The sequence below is a fragment of the Colletotrichum abscissum genome (genome assembly GCF_030869225.1).
Source record: "Colletotrichum abscissum strain IMI 504890 chromosome Unknown Scaffold_34.1, whole genome shotgun sequence".
NCBI lineage: Eukaryota > Fungi > Ascomycota > Sordariomycetes > Glomerellales > Glomerellaceae > Colletotrichum > Colletotrichum abscissum.
Genome location: NW_026850254.1, coordinates 337,010 through 349,198, shown reverse-complemented (window position 1 = coordinate 349,198; position 12,189 = coordinate 337,010). Strand labels below are relative to the sequence as shown.

General features: G+C 54.1%; 4 protein-coding genes across 4 annotated transcripts; 3 read left to right on the top strand and 1 right to left on the bottom strand.

The window, feature by feature from the left end:
* Window positions 1–1,336: 1,336 nt before the first annotated feature.
* Window positions 1,337–2,606, top strand: CABS01_11916 (transaldolase; the record flags this gene model as incomplete). The annotated part of the gene is made up of 4 exons (XM_060545270.1): window positions 1,337–1,406; window positions 1,576–1,859; window positions 1,919–2,302; window positions 2,370–2,606. 4 exons carry the CDS (start codon window positions 1,337–1,339, stop codon window positions 2,604–2,606), a joined length of 975 nt encoding a protein of 324 aa, XP_060397135.1.
* Window positions 2,607–3,305: 699 nt separating this feature from the next.
* On the bottom strand, window positions 3,306–4,751 carry CABS01_11915 (calcineurin-like phosphoesterase; the record flags this gene model as incomplete). The annotated part of the gene is made up of 1 exon (XM_060545269.1): window positions 3,306–4,751. One exon carries the CDS (start codon window positions 4,749–4,751, stop codon window positions 3,306–3,308), a length of 1,446 nt encoding a protein of 481 aa, XP_060397134.1.
* A 3,246-nt stretch (window positions 4,752–7,997) lies between these two features.
* On the top strand, window positions 7,998–8,878 carry CABS01_11914 (uncharacterized protein; the record flags this gene model as incomplete). Its single annotated transcript, XM_060545268.1, has 2 exons — window positions 7,998–8,700; window positions 8,754–8,878. The coding sequence occupies 2 exons, from the start codon at window positions 7,998–8,000 to the stop codon at window positions 8,876–8,878; spliced, it is 828 nt and encodes a 275-aa protein (XP_060397133.1).
* Window positions 8,879–10,165: 1,287 nt separating this feature from the next.
* Window positions 10,166–12,180, top strand: CABS01_11913 (FAD binding domain-containing protein; the record flags this gene model as incomplete). The annotated part of the gene is made up of 5 exons (XM_060545267.1): window positions 10,166–10,592; window positions 10,665–11,089; window positions 11,140–11,773; window positions 11,832–11,953; window positions 12,013–12,180. 5 exons carry the CDS (start codon window positions 10,166–10,168, stop codon window positions 12,178–12,180), a joined length of 1,776 nt encoding a protein of 591 aa, XP_060397132.1.
* Window positions 12,181–12,189: the final 9 nt, after the last annotated feature.

Genomic DNA, 12,189 nt, shown 5'->3' with positions numbered 1-12,189 from the left:
CGGATTACTCTGGTAAATGGGGTTGGTTGTCCTGAGCGACTCGAAAATCCCATCCACGGATCGCGATTCGCGATTTTTCTCCGTTTTCTATGGGTACCATTACGTCGGGTTCCCTCTTCTTAGGGCCTGTGCACGTACGAAGAAGCAGCAGCCTCGCAGTAAGCGGGTAAATCCAGAGTTCAAAAAGCGTGAGAGCGATTTTTTAGAAACCAGCCTTGGCTACCTAGCATTGAGGATATCCGACAGGGACTTGCGACAGCCAAAAAGCGGAACCGCCGATGTGAAATATCTTTGGGATCCAGCGAAAAGTGACATTCAACAATAGATAAAAAAGGACAGCAAGCAGCATTATTCAAAACTGGCATCGAGTTCCACGGAAAACACTGGGGGTATGACGATGGTTCTGGGTCATGGAGGGGCGGACGGCGATGGGGGCTCCTTACCTGACGGGTACCTCTATCGCTGGGTCGTGCCTGGTGGCTGCAAGCTGAAGCAGCAACTGCACCACCAGCACAGAGCACAGCACACCTCTGCACTCTGCAGCAGCCTTACTCACGGCCGTCTGCGAGGTGTGGGTCACCACGACGTAATAATACCCCGCCAAACGGTGGGCGGGGAGGGACAAAAAAAAAATGGACAGGCCGTGACGGTCACGGTGACGGTCAATTGCTGATGTAAGTAAGTCTAAGCACTCGAAGCAGAGAACATCCAAAACGGTACAGAGTACGGAGTAGGGGCCGAGAGACGAACCAACAACCTGCCTCTCCAAGCAGTCTTCAAGAAGTCGAAAAAGAATTCGATCGACATTGTAGAAGAACCTGCATTGAACAGCCTAGGTAGTCAGTTGAAATGGCACAAGAAATATTGGGTCCATGTTCCGGAAGGCCAGGGCCCTTGATCATGGATACGGACGGGATTCTACAGCATCACAGCCATTCAATGTACCTGAGATACCTACCGTCAGCTTCTCCCATCTTCGGGGAAGGCGCGGCGGTTTTTGCTCATGTCATGTACCAAGGTCCAAAGGTACGAAGTACTCTCAGATACGTGACACTTTTAGACCCACACTACCTAGGGGGGGCGGCCACCGTCTGTCGTCCGGGCGTCTGAGGTGTGAGGTGTGAGAGGTGCGAGGATGAGGGACAAATTACCCCTCGCACCGTCCCCCGGGGGAGGTACGGTACGGTACGGTACGCTTGTTCCTCAACAAAGATCTACTACTTCAACGACCTTACATCCTCTCTTCTTCTTTTTCCCTCCTCTCCTTCTCTCCTCTCTTCCTCCTCAAGTCAATCTCCCACCAACAACCGCCACAATTCCTTCATCAAACATCACCATGTCTTCTTCTCTCGACCAGCTCAAGGCCACCGGCACCGTTGTCGTCAGCGACTCTGGTGACTTTGCCTGTCAGTCCACCCCGCCTTCTTCCTCCCCGCCATTCCCCCAAAATCTCTCAAAAACTTCCTGATCACCACTTTGCCACCACAACCTCGATCCATCACAGCCAATGTGGTCAATGGATTGAGGCATGATACCAATATACAGAGGACGTTTGCTGACTCTACGACTATACAGCCATTGCCAAGTACAAGCCCCAGGATGCCACCACCAACCCTTCCCTCATCCTCGCCGCCTCCAAGAAGGCTGAGTACGCCAAGCTGATTGACGAGGCCGTTGCCTCCGCCAAGAAGCAGGGCGGCTCCGTCGACGAGCAGGTTGACAACGCCCTCGATGCCCTTCTCGTCGAGTTCGGCAAGGAGATTCTCAAGGTCGTTCCCGGCAAGGTCTCCACCGAGGTTGACGCCAGCCTCTCCTTCGACACCAAGGCCTCCGTCGACAAGGCCCTTCACATCATTGACGTACGTCTTGTATCCCGACGTTGGATAGTTTTGAGCAACTTTGCTAACATCCACCCCAGCTGTACAAGGCCCAGGGCATCTCCAAGGACCGCGTCCTGATCAAGATCGCCTCCACCTGGGAGGGTATCAAGGCCGCCGAGATCCTTCAGCGCGACCACGGCATCAACACCAACCTGACCCTGATGTTCTCCATCACCCAGGCCATCGCCGCCGCTGAGGCCGGTGCCTACCTCATCTCCCCCTTCGTCGGCCGTATCCTCGACTGGTACAAGGCCGCCCACAAGAAGGAGTACACCAAGGAGGAGGACCCCGGTGTCAAGTCCGTCGGCACCATCTTCAACTACTACAAGAAGTTCGGCTACAAGACCATTGTCATGGGTGCCTCCTTCCGCAACACTGGCGAGATCACCGAGCTTGCCGGCTGCGACTACCTCACCATCTCTGTACGTTTGCCACCTCTTATTGTAACCTTGAATGGTCCAGAGAACCACTAACTAACACATTCACCAGCCCAACCTGCTCGAGGAGCTCCTTAACTCCGACGCCCCCGTCCCCAAGAAGCTTGACGCCGCCGCCGCCTCCAGCCTCAACCTTGAGAAGAAGTCCTACATCAGCAACGAGCCTCTCTTCCGCTTCGACTTCAATGAGGAGCAGATGGCCGTCGAGAAGCTCCGCGAGGGTATCTCCAAGTTCGCCGCTGATGCCGTTACCCTCAAGGACATCATCAAGCAGAAGGTCCAGGCATAAATTGCCTGTCCTGATGCGGAAGCGATGTAACAAAAAAAAGACAAAAAGCCACGTCCGCGGGCGAGACAACTTTCCCGTCGGGAGGAGGATATATCATGATGTGAGAATGACTTAATGAGAAGGAAAACAAACAATTCCACCCCATCACACACATAACACACACCCCAACAAACGGCGCGTCAAGTGATGGAAGAGGCGCTGAGTTGTGTGGAAGTCAACTTTTTTTTTTTTCAGAGGGAGGCATAAAATCACAAAGATAGACTGCTTGGTAGCAAAAATCCGAGAAATTGGTCTCCCAATGTCCCGAGTTCAGAATGTGAATTTGTATTGCTCTAATGACTAAAACGCCTAGTGGGATGATGATGATGATGCTGTCCTTCATTACGGTAGTTGCTGCTGATCATGTCCCTATGCCATGTGGGTGCAACTTATTTTGTACAATGAAACGTCTCTTGGTGGTGTGTTAAAAGACGTTGGCGATGACTTCTAGGTATATCCATTTCCGTCGTTCCCCTCTCTTGAGATGGGGAAGTGTTGGGCAGCCAGCCCATACGCATGCAGATGCAGTTGTTTCTTCTCTCCTTCGTTTCTGGGTTGTCCGTCTTGGACATGCAGTTTGCTTGATGCGCTTCTTTTTTTCCCCTTTTCCTCTTCTTATTGAGAGACGATACGTCTTCCTTGTTGAGGGGAAACGCGTCTCTATGACTCGGCCTCGTCCACCTCCTCGCTGCTCTTCTTCCCCTTCTTGCTCTTCTTGTGCTTCTTGTTCCTCTTCTTGTCCTTTCTCCCTTCGTCCTTGTTGCACCTTGTGCTCTTGACGGCATGCGTGACGCCGCCGTCGGCAGACGCCTCGATGACGAGAGCGGTCAGCTCCCCGCCGTTGACGCAGCCCGAGTCGAGACCGAACGTGAACTTGTCAATCTGCAGACCGCGCTTCGAGTCGTGGCCGTAGGCGACGGCGGTGCGGGGTTCCTTCTCAGGCAGCGCCTTTTGGTGGGCGTTCCACGCTTTCGGCCAGCTGCTGGAGCCGTCGCGGCGGTCGGTGGGGATGGCGATCTTGCGGTCGTGGGGCTTGCGGCGGCGCTCGTGCTCGCGCTGGATCATGGTCTCGGTGACGCCGGGGGCGGCGGTGTGGGTCCTGCGGTAGTCTTCGAGGGCGCGGTGGGCTTCTTGCCGGCGGAGCTCCTCGCGCGGGTAGACGAGGCCGCGCATGTTCATGACGGCCCAGGGGTCTTGGTGTTTGAGGGAGAGGCCTGGGACGAGGCCTGCGTGGACGACGACGAGGTTGCCGCCGATGGATTCCACGGCGCCGACGTCGAGGATTACGGGGAGGGTGGAGAGCCACTTTAGCTGCTTGCGGGTGAGGGAGCGTGCGGTGGCGCGTTCTTTGGAGTCGCCGTGGGGGAAGATTGAGGGTTCGAGGTCGTCTTGTTCGGTCTCTTCTAGGGAGGCTTCGTCTTCGTCTTCGTCCTCGCCGTCTTCTCCTTGGCCTTCGGCCTCGGGTGAGACGTTGTCGGTGGGAGGTTCTGCAGGCTTCTTGTCCTCCTCCTTGTTCTCCTCGGCCTTGGCTTGTCCTTCCTCCTCCTCTCTCTTGGTGACGGGATTGCCGTGAGCGTCCGAGTCGGTAACATAGGTCGTCTTCATGTTCTGATGCGCCAACAGCACGCGGTCCTCGTGGTTTCCGCGTACGGCGGAGGCGCCGAGGCGCATGGCCAGATCGAGAACACCGCGGGAGTCGGGGCCCTTGTTGATCATGTCGCCAGCAAAGACGAGGTGGTCGCCGCGGGACTTGTCAAAGTGCAGCTCCTCGAGCAGTCTGTCGAGTGAGACGCGCATGCCGTGGACATCGCCGACGACGATGAGCCTGCGGCTCGGGTTCTCGCGGGAGGGAAGATGACGCTCCGGGAGTGTGGCGATGTGGACGGAGAGGTCGGTGAAGCCTGGGCGAGCGGTCTCGCCGTAGGACATGGGCGCATCGGCTGGTGAGGGCTCGGATGCTGTTTTCGCGGCGGGCCGGCGACGGATGGCTGATGTGAGGTCTAGGGAGGCGAGGCGGGCTGCCGCGAGGAAGATTGTGGTGAGGATGAAGAAGGCGGCGACGCAGACCACACCACGCCGCGGGCGGGTTGGGGCTGGGAACGACATGGTGGTGACCTTCTTTCTCTGCGGATTCTGGTGTGTGCGTAGGTCTTGTTCCCTTTTTTGCCGTCAAGGTTTCCCGCTGCGCAATGTGTTGAGACGAGACGAACCAGCCTGCGTTTGATTTGCTGAACCCACGATAGGAGGTCTGAACCACCACTTATATGGGATTCTTGTCGTCTTTCGGAAATAGGGCGTCGAAGCGGGTTACCCTGGACCTTTGAAGATGAAGACCTCGTGGGTTTTGTATCCGTAATGGTGGCGGTTGGCGGCTTTCTGTACCCGTGCCGCGGTTATCGACCCAAGCTTAAACCGCCGCAAGCTTTCGTTTCGAGATTGGGTTTACGCGTGCGGGATGTGGCGCCGCTGGAATGGACGAATTGGAGACGGGACGGGACGGAATCGTTATTTTTGACGTATGCGGATGGTTTGGCAGCGTCGAAGGTTTTTCCCAAGGTCGAAAAGTATGGGATTCTGGGGGGTAAGGGAGGCCGCGTGTAGGGAAATGGGATGTCGCTCTCTCTTTTTTTTTCGAGTCGTTCTTATCGCATTGATGGAAAGGGGCCCGGCGCAGTCGTCGTCGTCGTCGTCGTCCGACAGGGGTGGCTGCGCATGCGTGGATCTTCAAGGAGAATTAGGGTCGTCGGAGATGTATTGCCTCCAAAGTCTTGTATCCTGGGTATCCGTAAGGGAAAAGATAGGAAAAAAGAGAATAGGAAGAAACAAACAATGAAGAAACCCCAACCGAAAAGGAACAGGGTGACAAGGACACGAGGGAAAGAAAATACCAAGACGTCTGGGCGGAAACGAGGGGAGGAGGGTGGAAGGATGAATGGAGGATGCCGTGCAGATTTCGCCAAGAGAATATGGAAGAGAAATCCGAACACTGGTGACTGACCAGGCTTGCTAGGACCGGAGTTAGGCAGGCAGACTCACCTCAGGTCCTTGGGTCCTTCAAGGCTTAGGGGCCAAGATGGGCTGTTTGCGTCGCCAAGTCGAGTATGTTGGGTGCAGATTCGGTGCAATCCGCTGCCAATTTGGTGCAATTTGCCTGTCGACTTCTGGGAAAGTCGGCACGCGACGTGGCATGCGACCCCTGCAACCCCTGCAAGTTCCCGCTGGGCGCTTTCCCCGTCCCGTCAGCAGCGTCAGCACCCTGCACCTTGCTGATCTACACCCAAATTAACCCAACTCTCTCTTAAAACTGCGTATCCGTACTTACCTACATAGTATATACTGCCTGCACAACTGCACAGAAGCCATCACTGCTGCAGTCAGTCAGTCTGCAGTTGCCCAGTCCGTGGGCGAAGGATCAAAGTGGGCGGACTCGCTCCCGCTGTAATTGGCTCGGATTCGTAGGAAAAGACGACGGCGGGGCGGGGATGGGGCAGGTGGGCGGAAGCTCAGAATACTTCGTACATTGTACTTCAAGTTCCACGTTGCTCAAGGTCAATTCCTACCCTGGTGCCAACACTCTTCTCAACCTGGAGTTGCTTCTTCTCTACGGATAGACTCGAGGCTACTGTTTGGGAGGAATCCCCAGCTGATCTACAATCGCTACTGCTGACGATCGGCAGGGCTGAGTCTCCAGCCTTGAGTAACCTATTATCATCTACTGAGACACAGACCCTTCGCGCAACATTCTTCTCATTCTGCGCCCGAGTCCCACTCGACAGGACTGCCCGTATCACACATACAGCCATCCCCCACGGAACACCTACTTATTGCTCCAGGCACTGCCGTTCTGTATCTTTTCTCAAGGCTCCCGGCGGCGCTCTAACACCAAGGCGCCAAGGTAGTACGTCACTGCGGCACAGCATCCCATCTCATAAGTTCCTCAACCAAACCGAATAATCAACCTCTCCACCCCCTGTCTGGTGCAATAGTTGCGGCCTCGGCGTACACCCTCTTTGGAAGGTCGACTTGCCGACTTATCCAGAAAACTTGGAGCTAGCTTGGTTGGCCTCCAATATGTCTTAGAAGAACGTTAAGAAAAAAAAAAGTTCGAACTGGGGTCGGCTTGATAGAGTTGAGCCCAGTTTAGCAGAAAGTCTGCCGTGTAGGGCTAGTAACGGCAGCTAAACTCCCTACGTTTAAGCTCATCCCGGCAAATAATGTGGTTGCCAAACTTTCCACATCTTTGGAAAGCAACCGGTGATGCGCCGGCTTACTCTTTCGTGTAGAGAACTTGGAGAGCACTTGCCAACTCACTCTAGCCTTTGTTGGCTACATCTGATGCGTAGGGGAGGCGTTCAAAAGTCTAGAACAAGTTTCTTCCGCGGCCGCAACGACTATACGACGCCATTGTCAGAGTTTAGTGGTGCTGAGTTGTCGGCCACAAAGCGCCACTTTCGTCACAGTCACAGGGTCAACATTAGCCAGGCCTGTCCACAAATGAGTGCGATTGGAGAAAAGAAACCTCCAGAGCGATTCCCCGTTGAGAGAAGACGTCAAAGATAAGCTATTGCTCTAATTGGCAAAAGAATTTGACCAGCATGGGGGTCGAACCCACAATCTCCTGATTCCACGGTGTGTCGTAGTCAGACGCCTTGCCATTGGGCCAACCGGCCAGACAATTGAAAACATCTCAGATGTCCGTCTCGGAATCGGGAGCCGGAATGCGGCATAAGTAGTCCGCGGGCCCTCCCGCCGCGTGAAGTTGTCGGCTTTGTGAGTCTCCTCCGGTCGAGTGCAAATCGACCTCGAAGTTAAGGTCAGGTTTTTCGGTTCCTGAACCTAAGCTTGTAGATGCGAAAGAGGTTGGTCGCTTCCTTTTGACCAAACAAAACGGAAGATTGTGAACTTCGAAGGCGGCATAAACAATGCTTCTGGATTTACAGCTATGTCTTCGAGAGGAGCTGTTTCAACAACGCAGTTAGTCTTTGACAACCCTTTATTGTTCCTTGTTAGCTAGCAAAGTCTTGGAATACGGTAATCTACAACGCACTCTGTCTTGAGTCCAAGAGAATCTTATGGCTTCCTCAGGTCTACCTAGAGCTACCTGCCTGGGACCTCCTACTCATTGCCAATACCTTAAAAGAACCCGGTCTGGTCTAGAGGTCGTTCACCACGCAGACCTCTTGTGAGGAAAATAACACGGAATTTCGAACTTGATTCAATTGATTTCTGACAGATGAGATATAGCCACAAATGCTTCATCGTTTAATAACCACTCTGAAGCCGCTTCTGGCAACCCTCCGACAATCGCTCTCAGTAGGCACTTACATACAGAAGTCTGACACAAACACAAGGATGAAGACACTCACAATAGCAGTAATCGGCCCCAGAGGCTGTGGTAAGACAACATTTATCCGATCCCTATTCGAAAACGCGGGCGACTACGTAGCCGCCCAAGATGACGACATCAGCATACACACAGCCAACCTCGATGATCAGAACCTTCAAATGCATCTCATTGACACACCCTACCTCTCTCCCGACAAGCGGCGTCTCCCAGACATGGAGACACTCAACTACATCAAGACCCGGCTCAAGTCCATGGACACACAGATAGACGGCGTCATCTACCTCCAGCGCATCATGGATCTGAGCAACGCTGACTACGCAGCTCGTAACCTGGACGCTTTTTTGAACGCCTTCATGTCCCGTGGATTCCGGCACGTCGTCGTCGCTGCCACAAACTGGGATCGTGTCACGAGTGAGGCTGACAGCTCGGCGCTGGAGGGGTACTTCCACGATCATCTGGACCGCGAATCTCTGGCCAGCTCACTGGGAGTACGGATCCAGCGAGCTAGGTTGAGCGACTCGACGGACGCGAGTTGGGATCTTTTGGAAAGTATGAGGTATGTCGAGACGCCGGAGCCGTCTCCGCCACCTTCACCACCGCCACCTACCCCGGCTTCACCATTACCTTCGTCTCCCGCCCCCGACGCCTCTTGGGTTCCTGGTGGTCACGATTGCGAAGGGCCGTCGTCTGCTACAACTAAAGACATCCGTAAGGATATGAAGTCGAGAAAGGGGTTGTTTTTGTACTGAAGGGAGATCCAGCAGCAGAACACCTCCAGCAAATTCTGACCGAGCTCATGTCAGATGGCGAGGAAATTGGCGTAGGCCACCGAGTTGAAGGCGAGTTGCCTTGTGGTGACGAGCAGGTGACGGCAAAATCTGAGTAGGTTGCACCGAGGCTCCGTTCGAGAGGCCTGTTGTTCAGAGGTCCCAAGATGCATCGTAATGTAAGTTACTCAAGTGGTCGTTGGTCAATGCTGCGGGACAGTATCATGCAAGATGAATTGTAAGCTTTGTGGTAGCTATAGGTGATACCTTGAGGCGTAAAAGATGTATCTCTCAAAGGTAGCCGCAGAAAAGCGTCCATCGTGTGGCACTTTTGCACACATTTTCTTGCGATTATAGTCGTAAAAGGCGGCACTGGTATTATCATGTACTAGGTATCTAGTGGTACGCGGTTGATGAAGAGTCTTTAGGCGAGCTTTGGGTGTGCGAAACTCGAGTTGCACAATATTCATAGTGTCCTAACGCACCTTAACCATTGTGCCAAAGAGGCGGTTGAGATCCTGGAGAGTTCCAACTGCCGACATGATTCAAGTCGCCCATAGTGTGTTTGCATGCAGTTTGTCGATGTTGGAACCACGATAGGCCCAATCAAGCTTGCCAAGGGCGTTTATCTTTCTAGAGTCTCTTATCCTTAAGGTACGTCGCATAGTCCTTCATGTAACAAGACAAGATCCAGTCCTGGTTGTGTATTGCGGTGTTAGTCCACCAAGCAGTACCTACTCTTCGGTCGCTGACGTGATGCAGTATCTCTATTGTATAGATTTTGAGACAAGATAGGCTGATGACTGATGAGGATACCTTGTGAGGCTCTTGTCTAGAATGAAACATGACTACAGAACACACGATGACGGCTCACCGCTCGCATGTTTCGGGTTGGCCAACGCCCGGCCAAGCCACAGCCGAGTCTGACATGCAACACACGGTAAACCGTTGACGAGCTGTAGCGGCTAGATGAATCTCACCCTTCATCACGGTCTCACTAGCGCCCCGATACAACGTGGTTAGGATTTTGCTTGCCGTCTTGCAGGAGCTGAAAGATAACCGAGATGTAGTGGGATGCTTGATCCTCGCGAAAAGGATTTCTCGACTGGCAACATTTTTGTCTGACATCTCGCAACCAACAAGAATCCATCTCGGGCAACTGCCCTTTAGAGACGACGCCTCACGACGCCCCGTTGCAACCTCGTTGTCTCAACCCCAGTCCATTCCGTGCCGCTTCGGCAGACTTGTTTGCTACACAAACATCGCCCACTCCAGGCTTCCTTCGACGATCGCGACACTTTATAAACTCACGATGCCTCGGCCTCCAAATCATGATTCTCTTCAGGTAAGACCGTAGCCCCGGAGCTTCAAATCCTAAGAGTCTCAGTCTCGTCACTTGAAAAACCATGTTGCCGCACATCGCAAGATATCTCTTCTTTGGAATCGCGTCCCACGAATCCCTCATCCCAGCCCGCGACTCCTCCTACACACCAACGTGCAAATCCTACCCGGGCACCGCTGACTGGCCCTCCGCAGCAGAATGGGCCCGCCTCGGCGAGTCCCTCGGAGGCGGGCGACTTCTCCGCCCGTCTCCTCCGGGAGCTGTCTGCCATCCCGGACAGGACGCCTACAACGAGACCGCCTGCGCCGACGTCGAGGCCCGGTGGAATTCGTACGAGCTCCACGTCGACGACCCCGTCTCCGTCGTCTGGAGCAACTTCGCTAATGACTCCTGCCTTCCTGACCCGGCTTATCTGTGCAGCGGTGACGGATACCCTGCGTACGTCGTGAATGCTACCACGCCGGAGCATGTCAAGATTGGCATCGATTTTGGTATGTTGCGTTTTTATATCTGCTCCCGTCCCGTGTGTGCGCTTGGTCTGTGATTGTTGACTGGGGTCATAGCGAGGAAGAACAATGTGAGGCTCATTGTGAAAAGCACCGGGCATGATTACCTAGGTAGATCGATTGCCCCTGGCTCGCTCTCTATCTGGGTGCACCATTTGACGGGCATCGAGTATCATGCGGATGAGTTCAAGCTCGCAGGGAGCGATATCACTATACCAGGAAGTGCAGTAACTGCCGGAGGCGGCACCGAGATGTATGACCTCTACAAAGCCACTGCCGAACACGGTCAAGCCATTGTCGGCGGTACCGCTAAGACGGTGAGCGTCGGGGGGTATGCTACCGGAGGCGGCCACTCGCTGCTCGCGCCGCGTTTCGGTCTGGCGGCGGATAATGTCTTGCAGATGGAAGTCGTCACGCCCCTCGGCGAGATCTTGACTCTCAACGAGGCTCAGAACGCTGACCTGTTTTGGGCTATGCGCGGTGTAAATATCCCTCATTTTTGAGACCTTACCTTGAGTACTGACTTACATAGGGAGGAGGATCAACGTTTGGGGTTCTCACCTCAATCACCTTCGCAACACACCCGTCCCCCCCAATCACCCACACGGCATGGGCGATGCTCACCGAGCTCAGGTCACCCATCATTCCAGACCTGGCCGCCTACTTCCTCTCAAACGTCCCTTCCCTCGAGAAGGCGGGCCTCGCAGGCTACGCCCTGATCAATTCGCACATGCCGAACCCTGTCAGCTCCCCGGGCCTCCCGCCGAACGCGGCGGGCGTCATTGGCATATCCCTGATGCAGGATGACACGGACCGGGAAGAAGTTGACAGGATCTGGACGTCAATCAACCAGACCGTCATGGAACGCTGGCCCAATGTCACCTTTGCCAAGATTACCGCCGAGTACCCGTCCTGGCTTGACTTTTATGATAATAATTATGACATGAACAAGGGCGGTATCAACAAACTGCTGGCTTCCCGTTTGCTGGATGAGGAGGCTTTGACGGAGGATTTGGAGGTTTTGGCTGGTGCAGTGAAGACGGCGACTGATAATGTGGGCGGCATGTATGCGTTTTTGGTATCCGGAAAGGGTGTGCACAAGGCGAAGCCCAGGGGCGGAGGTGATGCGGTTCACCCGGCATGGAGGACTGCCTACATCCATGCCAGTAAGTTATGTTCATTACTGTAAGAGGAGATGCCCGAGCTAATCATTGTTTTCCATAGTCACTGCCGTTGGATGGACTTCGTTCAATGAGACATCAAAGAGTGAGGCCGAGAAGAGTATCTACGACTCAGTCGAGGGCTTCCGACAGTTGACGCCTGGTGGAGGTTCCTACTTGAATGAAGTAAGTCAAGCATAACGTTTGAAACGAGTACGTTTGGGATTCTCATTAATGTGTCACAGGGTCTGTCATATGAGGAAGACTGGCAACATACCTTCTGGGGCACCAACTATGAGCGCCTTCTCAAGATCAAGAAGACCGTCGATCCAGACGACGTTTTCTGGTGCCAGCCCTGTGTTGGAAATGAGGGATGGAAGCAGAGGAGTGACGGGCAGCTTTGCAGAGTCTAGGCTGGTACA